Source organism: Metschnikowia bicuspidata, assembly GCF_001664035.1.
Source record: "Metschnikowia bicuspidata var. bicuspidata NRRL YB-4993 chromosome Unknown METBIscaffold_3, whole genome shotgun sequence".
Classification (NCBI taxonomy): domain Eukaryota; kingdom Fungi; phylum Ascomycota; class Pichiomycetes; order Serinales; family Metschnikowiaceae; genus Metschnikowia; species Metschnikowia bicuspidata.
This window is the reverse complement of record NW_017387733.1, coordinates 699472-717436: the sequence shown is the minus strand read 5'-3', so window position 1 is coordinate 717436 and position 17965 is coordinate 699472. Positions and strand designations below refer to the sequence as shown.

Below are 17965 nucleotides of genomic sequence, written 5' to 3'. Positions count from 1 at the left end.
AAAACGACGAACGCCTGGGAATCATAGTCGGTGTTTTGGGACCATGGCTATCAGGACGAAATATGCTGGATTTCATCCTGGCGAAAGCTGATTATTGGCGGAAGGCCATTATTAGTGGCTGCGGCCGGAAAGCCCCATTATTAGTGGCTGCGAACAAAGCCTCAGCGTTAGTGGCGGCGACCGGGGATTGCGCCATCGCCCGGCCCAAGTAAAAAACAAACCGGCACATCCGATGAATCAACACGGCCAAACCAAGCAAGACCCAACGCATCCACGCCCCGTCCAGAATCACGCTGCTCCAATGAACCCACCGCCCCAGGCGAACCGGCGCGTCACGTGCCGCGCCCTCGCCGCGCTCGCGAAACCCGGCCGCGCCTAAACCACAGATCCAAACCACAGATCCGAACCACGTTTTTCCCGCCTCCCTGCCGCGTTCTTGCACATCTTTCCAAATGCCGCCGGCAGTCCGACTTCCCGACGCCCGGCCCCCCGACGCCGGGGCCCTGGCGCTCCTGCAGGCGCCCGCAACCACGCTCGCAATGCCTCACCCCACGCTACCGTGGATCCGCGAGGCGCGTTTTGGCATCACGTTGGGCGAGCGGGCAAAAGCCATGGGCCGCATGGCGGCGGCCTCGCCGCTGCTCGGCCCGGCGGACGTGGTGCACTGGGGCCGCCACTACGGCGAAAAGTCCGCCCGGTTCACGCACAACGCGTTCGAGCCCGCGGCTAACGGCCTGCGGTCGAAAGAAGAGGACGGCTACGTGGGCTATTTCCACCACGTCAATGGCGTGGACTACGTGGGCGGTGCGGCCGCGGCGCTCGAGTACCTTGCCGGCGCCGTGGGGCTTGTGCGCAGCGAAAACGGCTATCTGTGGCGCGCTGGCGTCGACGTGGGCTCGCTCGGCACGTACCACGACAAGCCCATGGTGGTGACGCTCTGCGCGTACAACACGTTTGCGCGCGCCGAGCTCCGCGTGCGGCTCGAGGTGGCCGTGCCCCGCTCGCGCCGCTCGCCGGTGCCCGTGGACGCGCTGTACACCATCTACTCGCACGTGCTGAAGAAGCTGCGTGTGTACACGGGCGCCAGCGTGCACGAGGTGGGCGCGGCGTTCTGGACGGAGCTCGCGGCGCTGGCGCTCACGCGGCTCGTTTTGGCCACGGACGACGCCAGCCGCCGGCTCTGCGGCACGGTCAACTTGCCCGGGCTCGCCAGCACGCCGGAGCGGCTCGCGGGCGCCGTGCTGCTGCTCGTGGCGCTCTTGCCCAAGGGGCACCTTGCCGGCGCGCGGCCGCGGTTCGGCCCGCCCAGCACGTGCGGCGCGGACTTGGTCAGCACGGCGCGGTTCCGCAACCACGTGGTGGACGCGTTGGTGCGGCTCGTGGCGCTCGACAGCAGTGGCCGGACGGCGGCCCGCGCGCTCGACGAGCTGGTGCGGTTGCACGGGCGGCAGTTCGACGTGGTGGCGTGCCAGCTCCTCAAGGCGGACGCCAGCAGGAACAACGACCTGCGGTTCTTGCGCATGGTGCACGAGCACGTGGCCACGCACGGCCGTCAGCTGTGCCAGGCCGCGTTGATGCTCGTGGAGCAGGCGCGGTTTCTCCTCGCGAGACACGCGCACGCGCTTGCCATCCCCGTGGCCGCGGACGCCGTGGCGCTCTTGCCCTTGGACTTCGACGCGTGGCACACGTTGGCGCTCTGCTACGTGATGGCTGGCCAGCACGGCCGCGCGTTGGAGACCATCAACGCGTTCCCCGTGGCGTTCCCGCCGCTGGCCCCGGCGCAGCCGGCCGCCGTGGATGGCGTCCTCGACAGCTTTGCCACCACGTACATGGAGCGCGCGCAGCACAACCAGGGCGTGGACTTGCGCACGTTTGAGGCGTTTTTCCCGGCGCCCGAAGCATACGACCGCGCGGGCGAGCCCGTGGCGTCCATGGCCACGATATGGCACGAGCAGTTCCAGCATCAGCGCCACAGGCGCCACCCGGTGTGCGGGCCGTTCCACCAGTCGCCGCTCTTGTTGGCCACCAACTTGGAGCTAGCGGCGGTGGACTCGCGCCTCATGCGGCTTGCGGGGCCGGGCGCCACCAAGCTTTCTCTTGCGGCGCACTCCGCGGGCGAGCCCTGGGCGTCTGTGTTGGACTTCGACTCCAAGTCCACGTGGGGCCGCACGTACGACTTGGTCACGTTGCTCGTTGCCTTGGTGGGCTGGGACCAGTTGGTCCACATCAAAAACGCCACGTTCCGGGCCTCGGCAACCGCGGGCGAGGACGACTTTGTCGTGGATCACCTGAAGCTAGGCGCGCTGTACGCCCGCCAGTGGCTCCAGCTGTTGTTTCTAGTCGTCTACGAGGATCTCAAGGTCATGGTGCAGATGTCCAGCCTGGACCAGGACCGCAGCGCCCTCTCGTGGGCCCTGATTGGCTTCATTGGCTGGGCTTGCAAGTTCAACTTGAAGGACACGCTCTCGGCATTCCACACCAGCATGTCTGGTCTGTCCGCCGAGGCGGGCTTTGACTACTATGGCACGGTGAAGATGCTCGAGATCTACAATGAGTTTGTGCTCAGCGACGTGTGCGCGTCCACCATCGACCCTCTCTCTAGCATCTACGACGGGCGCCAATACACGAACAAGCTAATCGTCCAGAACGCCTCGCCTGAAATACAGCGGGGGTTCGTGAAGCAGCTCCAGGCAGGAATCTTCTCTTTGGACAACGTGCTACTCAGCTTGTCGAAGCTCGTGAGCTGGAACGTCAGATGGTACAACTATATGCCCAGCTCGTTGGTTACGGAGACATTGATAAAACTATGTGCGGAGTACGACGCGCTCGTGGTGCGGTCGCGGCTCCAGATCTTGATGAAGTCGCTCACCAAGAAAGATAGCAAGCCATCGGCGACATATACGCTCCGAGCCATGTTTGCGGCACCCCCGGACGACCCCAGAACGCCCCACGAGTTTGTCGAGGGCGACACGATCATGGTATACATGGCGCAGCTCCTCTCATGGATTGAGCTGCTTGCCGAAACAAAATAAAATACTTTGCATGCCGCTTACTGGCTCTTCTTGTGAGAAGAGACCTTCTCCGAGCCGAGAACCTTCTTCCTTTGCTTGATCATGTACGTGTACAAGTTGTACAAGCCAGGAGGATAGGTGAAGAGAATGGCCACGAGAAGCCAAGAGTACCAAGGCCCGACAACCGCCTTTGCTTGCCCGAGACTCTTATAAATCATGGTCATCTCGGAGGCCACGCCGGTGGGGTACAACACATAGAACAACGAGTATCTCAACCACGTGAGCCAGTATGGCACCGAGCCGGCATCTTTCAAATTGGCTGCATAGTACGAGTATCTCACCACCTCGGTGATGGACCACGAGAGAGTCAATGTCACGTACGCCCAGTGGTAGTTGGCAGGCGAATCAGGAAGGAGCTGGACGATACCAAGCACAATCAAAAGACGCGAGAACACCTGCGAAACCGTGGTGAAAACGGGGGACTTGACTACCCCCGTCACGGAGTTCACGATCTCGACCACCGCGCAACACTGGATAATCGTGAGAATTAAGCTGGACTTGTCGAAAAGATGGGGTTGGCCCAACAAAGCACCCAAAAACACGGTGTTGAAAAACACAATCGACCACAACGAGGCGGAGATCGAGTTGTAGGCAATGAGCCATTTTTTGGGGTGTGCCGAAGGCGACGCTGTTCCAGGCATATTATTCCTATCGCAATGGGAGCCCTGATTGATTACGAACGATCGTCTGAAAGCTCGAGGCAGAGGGTATGCCGAGGATGAGTATTGAGCCGGCCATTATACACGACAGGTCGCGCAAATGTCGTGCGACTACAGCAAGGCTCGACAGAAGCACGGTATTATGGCGTTATGCTCCCGGAATTGCCGGCGGTATAAATCATCCTTCTAGGGCTGTCTCTGTGATTTTTCAAGTCGTGGACTCATAGTACAAACCCGAGTGTCTTATTGGATTGGTTTCTCAGCGGCGCCTCGATTCAAGGTATTCATAAGATGCGAAACGAAACCATCCGTGAAATTGCCCACGACAGTGGGGAGTCAATTTTGTCATTCAACAATGCACATGCTTCTTTTTGCTAGAGCTCGAAGGCGTCTTGGTGCTGCAATGCTTCGCTTTCCAAGAATGTCGCGGGCCGTAGATCAAGACATGGTTTCGGCTGCTCTTTCTACGCATGCATTAGAGCTATATACATGTTAATGGCACCCGCCCCGAGCCCGGGCCGTATCATCCCCGGATGGTGCATTGCTTGAAGCGCAAGGGCATGGTCACGTGCCGCGTCACTCGGACTTGGCCACAAGGTACTTCTTCCGCTGTTTCCACATGTACAGGTAGAGAAACACAAAGCCTGGCACATACATCAACATGCCAAGCGCCAAGAAGTAGTAGTAGCCACCCGAAACATGTCCCAACGTCTTGTACACCACCACGGGCTCACTCAAGAGTCCAAGCGGATACAACACTATAAAAGACAGGTAGCGGAGCCAGAGCAAAACCCGCGGAACGTGTCTGTTTTGCTTGGCCGCATAGAACGAATAGCGGATGATTTCCGTGATGGACCACGCTGCGACAAGCGCCGAGTATGCCATGCTGTAGTTTCCCGGCGATGCGGGCACGTAGTAAGAGATTCCTAGAGTGATCACAAGACGGGCAAAAAACTGGAGAAGAAGCGAGCCCAAAGGCGAGGGAACAATGCCCACGAGGGCATGTGCAATTTCAAAGATGGCATTGGCCGTTTGCACCTCGGTCAACAACTTGTGAGGAAAAGCAGAGTATCCGACATGGTAGAGCTGGCCCGGGATACGGTCGATAATGTCTTTAAAAAGAATAACAGCCCATGCTAATGCTGAGAGCACATTGTACGTTTTGAGATACAAGCTGAGCATTTGTGTGGATTGGGACAGTCTGGCCGGGGCAGGTAAGCGGTGCCCGAACATGTTGGAATCACGTGGCCGGTCACGTGCCGTCCCGCTAACGCCAGCGGCCAGTCTGCACCAAGATGGGTGGATTTTGTGGAAATGATATCTGATGATCAAACATTCAAACATGGTCGGTCTCATCCAATTTTTTTGGATATTTGAGTGAAATTCGGTTTTTCGCTAGAGTAATGAATCATGTTATAGACACCTCAACTGCGTCAGAAGCCCGGGGCGATTGATATTCCAAATATAAATAGAGAACGGGCGGGGAAATAATACTATATTCAATAAATCTCGATTACATATTTAGATGTGTTTGGGGCGTAAGTTCGAGACTGTTGGCTCAAAGGCACGTTACTGTTTCTACATCTAATAGCGTGCGAGATTAGTCTTTTGCACCCAACGCAAATCTAGCCTTTAATAGCAGTATTGCCTCCGAGCTCAGGATTTGGTAGTTGCAGTCGTTCCGGTCTTCAGAAGGATGAGCAAGCTGTTGTGTTTCTCGAATTTTGGGGCAATAGAAGTGGAGACTATGCTTGGGGATATTCGATTCTGGCCCGCTGTATTTTGCTTCGGGCCTTTCGATTTTGGCCCCGCTGTTTTTGCTTGCTGGGCAATTTCAGTGCATGCTGCTGGTGTAATTTTCTTTTGTTTGATTGATGCATGTTGCCTCCTGATTTTTTGGACTCATGGCTTGTAAGGATGTCACAGGTCGTGTTCGCTCTTGGTGGATTTGGTTGTCGTTCCGCCCCGATTTCTGTGTTCGGCGTAGTTTTTCCTGACTTGGGAATGATCAAATATTCACTTTTTTTCTTGCTTTCAGATTAGATCGTCTGGGATGACTCCGAATCATTGGGGGTGATCAGAGGGGATGAGGATTCCCTAGAGGAACCGTGGGTTGGCGCCTACTTTTCGTTCGAAAAGGCCGGTGAAAATCGATGTGGCTGGAATCGCCTGCAAAATGACTGGGTGGCTCTAAGTAATAAGGATGGGAGACAGGAGAACACCAGGGATTGTGTGCATGAACGTGTCTGTCCAGCCGTCCAAATAAACAAGCGTCCTTGAATCATTCCTGTCTTTTTCCCGTGGAGTGATTTTATACCTCATGATCAATTGATGGCTTTACTGTCGAAAGAATTAAAGAGGAAAGATCCTTAGACGCAAGAAATAGTGCTTTTAAATGAAAGCTGTTAATTCTTTGAACAAACCAAATAGATCAAAAAACCCAGGAAATGATAGTATATCACTTTTTTGAGTAAAGCCTGGTCTTGCAGGGCTTTTCTGACTGGAAGAAAGAAATGGATGTGCGTTTGTCTGCGTATGCCCTTGAGTTCTTTGGAAGGACCGTCGCCTCTGAGACTTTGCTGATTGAAGCCGCTTCCTGCCCCAACTCCTGTTATTGGATGGCGAAAATTATTCTTGTCCTTGGGAAAATGGCCTTTTTTTGGGAATCTTTGCTTCATGCTGGAGGGAACCCTTTACCGGACTGTTTAGCAGGCAATACCACCAATGACGACGAGTTTTAGCAAAAGTCATTGATTGGGAAACTGCCATACTGGTATATCCAGGACAAACATATGTAGTCAGGCCAAGTACAGGTATTCACCAAGTATACGTATTCAGGCGAAAGCATACGTATTCAGGCGAAAGCATACGTATTCAGGCGAAAGCATACGCTTTCAGGCCAAGGACATGTTTTCAGGCTAAGTATACATCTTCAGGATCTGTATACGTCTTCAGGATAAGTACACGTCTCCAGGCTAAGTATACGTCTTCAGGATCAGTATACGTCTTCAGGATAAGAATACGTCTTCAAAATAAGCATACGTCTACTTCAATCTTTTGTGGCTAATGAGATCCACAACTAAGCTATGGTCAAAAAAGGGTTTGAAAGTAGCTGTCGGTATAGCTTTGTTGCAAAAAACCTTAATGTTTTGACCGGTGAAATGCATCTCTCGCTATTGACACGGTCTCATACACCAGACCCAAACATGCGCTTTCACGAAATGAGCTAGAAAACCAAGTTCTGCTATCATAGGACTTCTCGAACCAGTAACAACAAAACCGCAAGTAGCCGCTCTGAGAAATTTGCATGCTGCAGATCTTTGTCATTGCGTCTTTCAAGAAATTCATTGCAGACTCGATCCACTATAACGCAGTGGAAAGCCGACTCCCGATATACGATCGAGCGACATGACAAACTCTTTCCGATTCAAGTCGCGTTTAACTCGATCGTTGGAGGTGTTGGAAAGTGACACATTTTCTGTGGCCTTTGTGTATACTTCGCTGCATGGCGTACGGTTCAAACTTTGTAATTTTGAAGATCACTGTGGTTTTCTCTGAGGCACCGACGGGCACATCAAAAGTTTGTCATCATAGCTTGAATTCTGCTAGTCCGTGTTGGGCCCGTAGCAGAGACAATGAAGTATCATCTTTTGGGGGAGCTTATGGCCGAGTCGCCGAAGTTTTCATTGTAAAACTAATAGGCTCCACGAGTCCTTCTTTTTCGGGTATCCAAAGTGGTCTCCGGAGCAGCCAGGGTGTCGTCAGAAATGGACCCCACAACCAGCCATTCCAACCGGCCTCTGCCTTCCTGTCAATGTCTCGCATATATCCAAGAAACACCAAATTAGACCTGCCACCATCAATTGATTTGCGGGAAACTCGGGGGGCTTCAAGAAATGCCCAGACTCGCGTACTGTGTCCTACTTCGAAAGTTGGGCCACCTGTAGCCAAAAAGTATGTGTGGCCAAATCCAGACAGCAAGCGTCCACGGCCATATCTCCGTCCAGCTTGTAGAAACCCTCTTGAAACCAGCTGGCTTTTCTGCCCCCTCACCTAGATTGCTCGTCACACGCCATTTCGGGCCACCACGGCCTTTTGTCAGGTATGTCAAAAAACAAGAGAGCTGGCACGTGTCCAGCTGTCCCCTACGTTAGGGCGGCCTGCGCCCGGTTCTCCATGGTCTTATATTCGTTATTTCGTTGCCCCGCACAGGGGTTCTCTAGCAAGGTAGGGCTCATGCCGGACTCAAGTGCTCGTCACTCTGCTCCTGGCGGTACTTGGCCAAAATCACGTCCAAGCCTTCCTCGTCACAGGCAATGAGATTCTGGTCCCAGTCTACAAGCAAGGGCGCGCGGAACACAAGCGAGGGGTCAAAGTCAGGCTCTTTCTGAGCCACGAGCTCCGTGTAGGCCTCGTGGATTTTGTCGTACTCGTTCTGCGAAAACACACGGAAGCCCCTCTCGTTGTGCATACCCAAGGCCTTGAACGTCACACACGCGTCCTTGGACTTGGTCAATTTGTCGTTCAAAAGCGGGAACACAGTCTTCAACACTTGCTTGCTCTCCTCGGAGTGCACACAGTGGGAGTGGATGTCCTTGAACTGTTGGTACGTGGGCATGGCCTTGGCCATCAAGTCGATCTGGAAGAGGTTTTTGTCCTCGTTCAATTTGAAGTACGCCCTTTCCAAATTTGCGTACACGCGGGCCAGTGTGGGCACGTGAGCATTGTGGAATATGGAGATGGTGGCGGGTGTGTTCTGTAGCGATCTAAAGAACGACATGTCAATGTGCTGGCGCTCCGGGTGAAGGGAGGGATTTGGTGAATAGGCTTGTGTGGTCCTCGACGGCGGTCTGTACCAAGAAATATAAATATGAGGATATGCTCGTTTAAATAAGAAAAGTGGCTTGAAAAGAGTGTTATTCTTGAACTTAAAAAGGGAAACGGCGGTAGGAAAAGGGAGTTGGGGGTGGCCTGATATATGTGCGTTTGCGTGGACTTCAAACCCCGGATTGCGACCCCTCGGCTCGGCAGGAAGGATGATTCAAATGTCGCCGCGGCCCGCGACATGCACCATCTCCGATCATCCGCACGTGTGACGCTTGCACAACCCCGGGTACCCCAGGTCACCCCGGGCTGAGATCATGAAATGCCATTGCGGACAGTGTCCGTCATTGAACATGGATGGAATATTAATTCTAAGTACAAGTTTGAAACAAAAAAACATTCATGAGTGAAGAGAAGAAAATTTGCTATGGATTCTTGTGGTCATGCCCCGGAGAAGCATTTATAAACCAGCAGACGGGTGCGCAGGCGGTGGCGCGACATTTGTGCGAGAGAGTCTCGGGGATTGACTTCCTTGTCGCGCATGGGCTCGGACTTGCCTGCCGTGCAGGGCCGTGAGTCTGATTGCGACATTCTCCAGTTTTTCCGGCATGCGGTGGGGCTCTCCAGCGCCACTGAGAATAAAGGCGATGTGAGGTGCATTCATTAGAGATATTGAAATGGGAGAAGCCATCAGTCTATGTAGCACGCGTCGCATGATTCCTGAAACAAACCATTGGTTTATGTAACATGCGTCGCGTAATGCCTGCGTCTTTTTAGTTTTCAAATAGTGGTGGTATGTGAGAAATAAACTCAATTTTCAACATTAGCAGACAGCCGCGAGTAGATAAGGCTTCGGAAACGAGTTCCCAAATCCAATAAGATCTTTGATAGGCAAAATCAGGTGTAGGCTTTATTTAGTCACTAGTCAATATGTGATCCCCCAATCTGAATCTGGGTATTTGCTAGATCTGCCAGTGTCAATTCCATTTTATCGCCATGCCACGTTGCTTAAGTGCTTGAAAGTCAAATAGATCACATTTTCTCGAAAGTCACGGGGTAGATTCACAATTTGATGCTATCTGAGGATCAACACCAACTACAAGAGTAACACAGTACTGGCCGTCGCAGAAAATTACCTTTACAAGAATGTACGGTTCTTCCCTGGGAATCAGTTTTTTCGACATTCAGATTTGGGGTTTCGTCCCGTAGAGCCAAATCATCTTGAATAGAAGTAGTTGACTGCTGCACATAGTATAGCAGAGATTTGCTACGAGTGTCATAATTGAGCATTGAATCCATTGAAGCCTTCGATTAGCACATGGAAGTGTATCGGAGTATTCTGGGAATATATGGGAGTATTCTGGGAATATATGGGAGTATTCTGGGAATATATGGGAGTATTCTAGAATGTATAACATCAGGGCTGGTTAATTCGACGTTCACCCACCCATATGCTTCACTGGCTTTTTTCATTACAGCTGGAAAACAAGTCTGATGGATGGAGCCGTGTGAAAGTGACTGAAACGGTGTACTTTTGTGATTTTTTCTTTTTTTTATTTTCTTTTGTTTCCAGAATCCATGACCGGGGGCTGTGAACTCAGCTCAATTGCCAATCATCCATGCGTGGAATTGAATATGTAGGGCAGGCTGGTCAAAGCCAGTGGTCATTTATATCGACCAGTATGTGACTGAAAAGCCGAGGCCCACTTAGATACATCGGTGTGGTTTTGTATACAGCGGCGAAAAGCACAAGACACTAGGCGTTGGTTTGACGGCAAGTGTCTAGCTAAAGTCTTTTTTTGAACCAAAAAACAGTCTTTTAGACTCAGCTGGGCTTTGTTCTCTAACGACAGCTTGGAACAACAGGAAAGACACGCAGTGAGTACATAGACAAGATCCTCTCCATATGTGATAAATGGACTTGTCTGGTTGGAACGTTTCAACGGCATAAACAGCATGTAATACAAGCAAACCGGTTATTTCTGAGCGTCGCGTGGAATCTTGGACCCATCCACAACATATTGGCTATTGGACTTGCAGATGCTACCACGACATCCGGGTGCCCTGATGCAAACAGTCGGACCATATTTCACGAACGCCACATACAAGGTGAGGAAGTCTTGCAAATCGCGTCAACATAATCCGAGCCGAGCCCAGTGAAATAAGGAAAAAGCATAGTATGATAATGAGAGAAGAAACTGCCGCATGGACCCAGCACTGGTGGCATCATGTTCATCCACCAAAGCGTTCCTCGTATATCTGCTTGGTTCATAGGCACTACTACATGGAATGCTGGATTGAAAAGAGGAGTAAAAACATCAGTATAGATCCACAGAAACAACAATATAGATCCACAGGAAAAATTAAACATCTGATTCCCTGATCCTAGACTGTATCAAAACCGCCCCGAAAATAGGGAGTTCCAATGAAGGGCTCCAAGCTCAGTTTGGAAATCCCCCAAATCGGGCTTGTAAGTGACCTGGATCGAATATGTGTAAATGCGTCTGATGGCAAATCTTCCGGGATTCGAAGCAATCTACAGTCGTTGGTAAAACCTGGGCCTAGCCGACTGCGCTATTACAAGAAACCAGTGATCTTTTTTTAGAAATCAACCTGAGTGCACCCGGGACCATCTTCCTTGATGGATACGAAAGCAGAATAAGGTCTGGGTTGTTGGCAGCTTCTAAGTATATATTCTTATCGCATATGAAAAATTGGAGGTCTAGTATATATCGGCATGTCCACGATCTATTTCTATGCGAGTTGTCGGGTTCAAGTCAAGGCCAACCTTGGTCGCGATGTAACTTCAATAAAAGAGAGGACGTGGTGCATGCCGTGACATATCTATGTAAAGTACATCTTCGTCATATTTATCGAGATTGGCAAAATCAAACTGCAAGCTCTTCACTTTCGAAGCGCCTCGTTCCTTAAATGCCCCCAAGTTATAGAGATGGCGGGGCCGGAAGTGAATTAAACTTACTAGAACTAAGACACCAACTTATTAAATTTTATAGTTTTGACTTACTAGAATATCAAAACTCAAGTTCTTTAAGACTTTCGAACATCGAGTGACTCGAATATTAGAGCTCAAACATACTAATAAAACCTATTGAATTTCTTGAACATCGACTAGTTAAAATATTGGAACTACGATTTTCCAGCATTCTGGAACACAGATTGACTAGAATTTTACAACGCAGACTCACTGGAATTCAGAGCATCAACTTACAAGATTATTGGAGCACAGACTAACTAGAATATTAAAACACGTACTCACTAAAATATTAGAGCACTAACTTACTGGAAGTCTTGAACATCGAGTGCCTAGGGTATTCGAGCTACGACTCATTAGGATAATAAATCGTAAACTTTCCACATTCTCACAACACAACCATTCACAATCCCAGAGCACAGAAATTCCGCAATCCTAGAGCACAAGCTTAGCAATTCTAAAAGAGGATTTGCTTCTTGGAGAACTTGAGCAAAGCCTAGGGAACGGTTTTTACAGAATTGTCGCCAAATCCTTGAAGTCGGCCGTGTCATCGAATGGCCCTGTCCAAGGCTACAACAAATCACAAACTAGAAATACCGAAAAACTCTACCACGGTTCCACAAACGACATTACCCAATTTCAACAGGAGAGCCCTAGACCCTTTACAATTCTTCAGATAGTGCTCACCACAAGTGCACAAAAAAAATTATATAACTTTAAACGTTTACCCCAACAATTCCAAGAAGAAAAGGACCATAGATCTACAGAAAACAAACAAATTCGGTACTATAAAATAAACGATAACTGATTTAATGAGCCATTCGCGGTTTCACTGTATATATTGTTTATACTTAGACAGGCATGGCTTAATCTTTGAGGCAGGCATATGACTACTGGCAGGATCAACAAGATAACTACAGAAACTAAATTTTGTTGGATTGGAGCTGAAAGAGTCCACAGATTTCTCTTCCTGTTCTGATGGGTATCAGGGTTTGATACTTGGTCAGAACAGTTGGAGGGGGTCTGAGATTCCCCCGTTGATTTGAAAATTATTTTGCTAGAAGATAGCCAAACCCATCATTGCTTGCCCCGACGCTCATTGGCACAAGACTGAAGGATTCTTTAAGTCCATGCCGACTGGTCGAAACCAAAACCAACGCAGGCTCAGAGGCCAAAGAGATACTATAGACAAAAAGTAGAATAAGAGAGATTGAGACAAGAAGAAAAAGAGAAAGATTGAAGCAGGTGGATTTAGTGACTCTACAGAGAACAAACAAATTCACCATAGCTCTACAGAAATGAAACAAACTTACCACAACTCTTCAAACAACAAATTCACCATAGCTCTACAGAAATCAAACAAGCTTACCACTACTCTGCAGAAGCCAAACAAATATGCCATAGCTCTACAAAACATCACAGAAAAATTCAATAATTTAAGAATTCACCAAAACAATTCTTCAGACAAAAGTACCATAGCTCTACAGAAAACCAACAAATTTTCCATGGTTCTACAAAAAGCAAAAAGAATAACCATATCTCTACTCACTTGCCACAACTCTACAAACAACAAATTCAACATAGCCTTACATAAATCATACAAACTTACCACAGCTCTACAAACAAACAAATGTGCCACGGCTTCACAAAAAACCACAGAAAAATTAAACAACTTTGAAAATTCCACCAAGACCATTCTACAGACAAAAGTACCATAGCTCTACAGAAAACCAACCAACTTTCCATGGTTCTACAAAAAACAAACAAAATTACCATAGCTTTACAGAAATCATACAAACTTACCACAGCTCTACAAGATTAACAAATTTGCCATGGCTCCGCAAAAAACCACAGAGAATTACACCGCGGTCCTGCAGGCAACATCACCAGGATCGCACAACGTCAACTTATCCAAGAACACATCTCTTCGCGCCAAATGCCACATCGCCTGACCACAGTGCCTGTATGCAGAACCGTCTATTGTCGGCTCTCCCCTCAAAGCATTTCTTCCAGCCACACTCTGAATACCCAAACCCAGCACTGCCGTTGCCCTACACTGGTGCGTTTCCAGCTGCAAGCACAAAAAAAAGTAAAAAAAAGGCCCACACTCATTGCCGGCACCCAGGACCCAGCGCCACGAGGCCGCACACCCGTGCCTCCCGCCGTGCTCTGCGCGCCCCAGCCGCCGCCTACAAAAACACCAAAAAAATTTTCTTCGTCTCTTTCTTCCAAAACCAACCCCTGTAAAATGTTCCCTAAATCCTGTTACAAGTGCGGCGAAACCGGCCACATTGCCGACGACTGCCAGCAAACCGAGAGATTGTGCTACAACTGCCGCCAGTCCGGCCACGAGTCGTCCGCCTGCCCTGAGCCTAAAACTGCCGCCACCAAGCAGTGCTACTCCTGTGGCGAGACCGGTCACGTGCAAGGCGACTGCCCCAGCAGTGCCCAGGGCGCCAAGTGCTACAACTGTGCCGAATTCGGCCACATTTCGCGCGAGTGCCCCAAGAACGAGGCCGCCGGAAGTGCTCCTGCCAGCACCGGCCCTGCGCCCGCCAGAAGAGCGCGTCTGGCCAAGGGCACCACGTGCTACAAGTGCGGCGGCCCCAACCACTTTGCCAAGGACTGCCAGGCCAGCTCCGTGAAGTGCTACTCGTGCGGCAAGAACGGCCACATTTCCAAGGACTGCGACCAGGCCTCGGACAAGTTTGCCAAGGCGTGCTACAACTGCGGTCAGACTGGCCACATCTCCAAGGACTGCGAGGCTGCCGCCTAGGCGCCTAGTGGTGGAGACCGAGTTGGAAGAAAAATCAAGGAAGTGGGTGTTTTTTCTCGAGTGAAGCTGCGAAGATGCGAGGGGCCGGCGAGCGGTGCCCCTCTTGAAAATTTTCTGTACATTAAACTTAGAACGCTGTAACGACCACGACTCTCTTTGCTGAAATCTCTTCGTTATCAATACAATTAGATCTTTTGCGAACACGCGCATGCAGCCCTGCGGGGGCTTGTAGAAGCCTGGGATCGAACAGATCCGGACTGTGGGTAATTGCGGGTCTTGTCCAATTCCACGGTCTTGTTGAATCCTGGGGCTTTCTGAAATTCAAGCTCTTTTATGGTTCGGGCTTGTATAGTTCATCTGAAAGTTCCATGGTCTTAGTACTGGCTTGTGAAATTCAAGGTATCTCTAAACTTCAAGGTCCAATTCTGGCTTGAAAATTCCAAGGTGTCTCAAAGTTCCAAGGCCTTCTCTATTCTAGCTTTTTCATTCCAAGGTATAACAAAATTCCATGGTCTTGTCGATTCTGGGCCTTGCCCTGGCGAAACAGTCCACAGGTGTTCGATTGCACAGTCCGAAGAACACATGTGCCTTTGGCTGGAACCACTTGCGAAATGTCTCGTATACTTCCTCAACAATTGCCTCTACTTGTCTGCCATGAAAAAAAAAACATGAATGGGATTTGGGTCCCGACGTTTATCTTGTACTAAAATCACCAAAGATCATTGTCTCTGTCCAGAAAATAAAATGGTTTTTATCGCTGATTGTTCTGCATCATTCTTTAATTTGCTGGACCGGCCCTGTTGATTACCATCGTGACTCTGTGAATTCACCCGGGAAAAAAGCTAGCGAAGATGCTTTAATTATTGATTTTAATACTTCATGAAAAAAACAAGCAAATGGACACTCCACTATATATATTAACTGGTATGCTGGACACCCTGGTGGTCACCATAACTACTGCGGTTCAAGTCGCGATTGGGACCCAGCAAAAAAAGATGCGATTTCTGTGGATCGAACACAGGACCTTCAGATCTTCAGTCTGACGCTCTCCCAACTGAGCTAAAGCCGCTTCGATGCTAACAAAGATATATACGCACTATATTCATAAGTTGTTAGAGGCTGTAAAATCGATGTAATATATCTATATATTCCAATCGTTTTCATCATCACTACACCAAATTCGTCTCTTTATCCCTGCCCTAATTCAAGGCGATACATTTGAATTCCATCTGTCCAGGCCATGACTAACAGAAGAGGACGGGCCAAGCTAAGACACTTGGTACGTAGCTGGGAGCTGTTTGAAGGTTTTTTATATATGTTATTTATATAGTTTTGGCTCTTTAATCAGATGAATCTACAAAAACAAGACCTTCTTTGCACACACCAGATCTATAACAACGGAGACGCCCCAGACGCTTTCTTTGTGCATATCTACAGCAACAGTAAAACATTCAAGTCCTGCTGGCAAGGACTGGGACTTTCCAAGCCCATAAAGTTTTATGATTTCTTGGCTCCGGCAGACATCTCTTTGCAGTAGTCAACATATTAAAATGGTCCGTTCCCACCATCTTCAAGGCATACACAAGAAGCCCTTGGCGAGTCGCAGGAATTGAGCTCCTTAAACTCTCTACATCCATCGGAGTTAAAGCGACTACTAGCAGAGACTCATTCCGGGAATTGATGATTTAATCCAATACGTAAACAGAAACAGCAAAGAGAAGCGTCCAGGCCATGATTGGCAGAAGGGGCCGGGCTGGGCTTCGTCGCTTGGTACAAATCTGGGAGCGCTTTGAAGGTCTCTTTTACATAATATTGTATGGTTTTTCTTCTTCAACCAGGCGAATCTACCAAAAGAAAACCCACAAACAGGTTTCATAAGTGTGATGTTGTTGCTGACTTGGCGGTGATATTCATGCGTCATGATTTAGCAAAACAAAATATTTAGAAGGAACCAATGCGGCGGTTATAGATGAGAAAACACTCTTGACACATGAAAATCACATCTACAACTGCTGCTCTTTGATTACCCATGAAATGACAAAAGTGTCTGCTGAAGTCTTTTGCACTATCCCAATTGTGGTAGATATGGTTTCTAATTTTTTCCCCAAATCAAAAAATGCTTTTCCAAAGATACTGCTGGCATATTCTTGAAAACGACAATCGATCTCCGGCACACAATCAAGATTAAATGACTGAATTCTAATCCACCAGGTGATATTTTAGAGCACATCCTTCTGAATAATAGCCCAATGAACCCACGTGATCGTCTCAGTGGACTATAATTTCACTCATGCCTGATTAATATGAGTTTTTTTTTGAGCTCAATGACATACCTAGTGTGGGACAATAATTGGGTCATTCCAGAATCGCATGTCTCGATATATCCATAAATTTCCATGCATGGCTATACCAAAAAGGATGAAGCGGTGACACTGATGAAAACCCTAAGCAATTTAAAATGGGCTTTGGGGCTGTGATTTCAAGCTTGTCTCTTAGTACTGCGATATAATCTTCTCTAGCGCATGCCCCAGTGTTGCCGTTCTGAACTATGGTTGACATTCACAATATTCGTTCTTGAACAATTTCTTTATCAAATATATCAGGCCAACTCCTGAAATACGGCACTATCAAAAGGACTTGTACATAGCAGTACCATCGTTTGCTCTCTACTCCGTGAGTACTGATCCAGATCTGTCTGTGAATATAAGCAGATTATTCAGGACATTCCATGACACACAACACCGAGGAATAAGCAGAACCACAGAAAATTTTCCAAACATCAATCACAGAATTCAGGAACCTATCGAACCCAACCCCCTATCTCAATTAAATTCCCCGTCAAAAGGACAAATTTCCAAAATCGATACCTGGTGTGACGTTACCACGTGCAAACGCGTTGCCCATTTGTGTCTCGACTCATTTTATAAAAATATATACTTTAAACGAGATCAACTCGATCGATGAACGAAAATTGCAAAAAGTTTGTGACATATAAAGACGTAAACACCCGGGGCCACACTTTATTCAGTGTGTAAAAAATATTGACTCCGGCGTGATTCGAACACGCGCATCTTACGATAACAGAACTTGAGTCTGCCGCCTTAGACCGCTCGGCCACAGAGCCTTTGTATGATTTTGTGTTATGATACGACATCAGCAAGATTATAGATTCTTGGCATCCTGTATAATACGAAGGACGAAGAGTCTAAACATTCCTGATCGGGGTTACCCCTCACCTACTGTATAGAAGGGTTCCGAACTATAAAGGAGCGTGAGGCTGAGACATCCCTGAAGAAGGATAACACTTTTGAGACATCGAGAATACGACAGATAGACTAGGCCTATCCACTAAGGCTGAACTATCTATAAACCGATCTACTCGTAGTTTAAGAGACAGCTCCAGGCTGTTTCATAATATTCGGTATGAAATTCCGGTGTAGTGTAACGGCTATCACGGTTCGCTTTCACCGAGCAAACCCGGGTTCGACTCCCGGCACCGGAGAATTGTTTTTACATCGTCAAACATGTCAGACTTCCTGTGTGTAATTTTGACCGAATTTTTTATGCACCGGCATCACGCCTCGTGCACACAATAATACCTCGTGTCATGCGTATAAATAAGTTGACAAGCAAGCAAAGTCTC

At 48.8% G+C, this 17965-nt stretch overlaps 5 protein-coding genes and 3 non-coding genes across 8 annotated transcripts; 3 read left to right on the top strand and 5 right to left on the bottom strand.

Annotated features, from left to right (window-relative positions):
- Window positions 1-539: 539 nt before the first annotated feature.
- CHS6 (Chs6p) lies at window positions 540-3032 on the top strand (the record flags this gene model as incomplete). Its single annotated transcript, XM_018857547.1, has 1 exon — window positions 540-3032. The coding sequence occupies one exon, from the start codon at window positions 540-542 to the stop codon at window positions 3030-3032; it is 2493 nt and encodes an 830-aa protein (XP_018711592.1).
- A 17-nt stretch (window positions 3033-3049) lies between these two features.
- On the bottom strand, window positions 3050-3712 carry METBIDRAFT_78155 (protein tyrosine phosphatase-like domain-containing protein; the record flags this gene model as incomplete). The annotated part of the gene is made up of 1 exon (XM_018858833.1): window positions 3050-3712. The coding sequence occupies one exon, from the start codon at window positions 3710-3712 to the stop codon at window positions 3050-3052; it is 663 nt and encodes a 220-aa protein (XP_018711591.1).
- Window positions 3713-4306: 594 nt separating this feature from the next.
- Window positions 4307-4912, bottom strand: METBIDRAFT_42022 (protein tyrosine phosphatase-like domain-containing protein; the record flags this gene model as incomplete). Its single annotated transcript, XM_018857481.1, has 1 exon — window positions 4307-4912. One exon carries the CDS (start codon window positions 4910-4912, stop codon window positions 4307-4309), a length of 606 nt encoding a protein of 201 aa, XP_018711590.1.
- A 3052-nt stretch (window positions 4913-7964) lies between these two features.
- METBIDRAFT_42674 (uncharacterized protein) lies at window positions 7965-8510 on the bottom strand (the record flags this gene model as incomplete). Its single annotated transcript, XM_018857573.1, has 1 exon — window positions 7965-8510. One exon carries the CDS (start codon window positions 8508-8510, stop codon window positions 7965-7967), a length of 546 nt encoding a protein of 181 aa, XP_018711589.1.
- A 4212-nt stretch (window positions 8511-12722) lies between these two features.
- METBIDRAFT_173477 (uncharacterized protein) lies at window positions 12723-13373 on the top strand. The gene has a single exon (XM_018854709.1). It carries the CDS (start codon window positions 12845-12847, stop codon window positions 13262-13264), a length of 420 nt encoding a protein of 139 aa, XP_018711588.1. The 5' UTR covers window positions 12723-12844; the 3' UTR covers window positions 13265-13373.
- Window positions 13374-15318: 1945 nt separating this feature from the next.
- Window positions 15319-15391, bottom strand: METBIDRAFT_t124. Its single transcript has one exon. It is a non-coding gene; the product is annotated as a tRNA-Phe (tRNA).
- A 1973-nt stretch (window positions 15392-17364) lies between these two features.
- METBIDRAFT_t123 lies at window positions 17365-17446 on the bottom strand. Its single transcript has one exon. It is a non-coding gene; the product is annotated as a tRNA-Leu (tRNA).
- A 306-nt stretch (window positions 17447-17752) lies between these two features.
- Window positions 17753-17824, top strand: METBIDRAFT_t150. Its single transcript has one exon. It is a non-coding gene; the product is annotated as a tRNA-Glu (tRNA).
- The last annotated feature ends 141 nt before the right edge of the window (window positions 17825-17965 follow it).

Excerpts from the sequence above, each read along its gene's own strand:
- METBIDRAFT_173477 (XM_018854709.1), top strand. The coding sequence starts at position 12,845 with ATGAAACAAACTTACCACAACTCTTCAAACAACAAATTCACCATAGCT.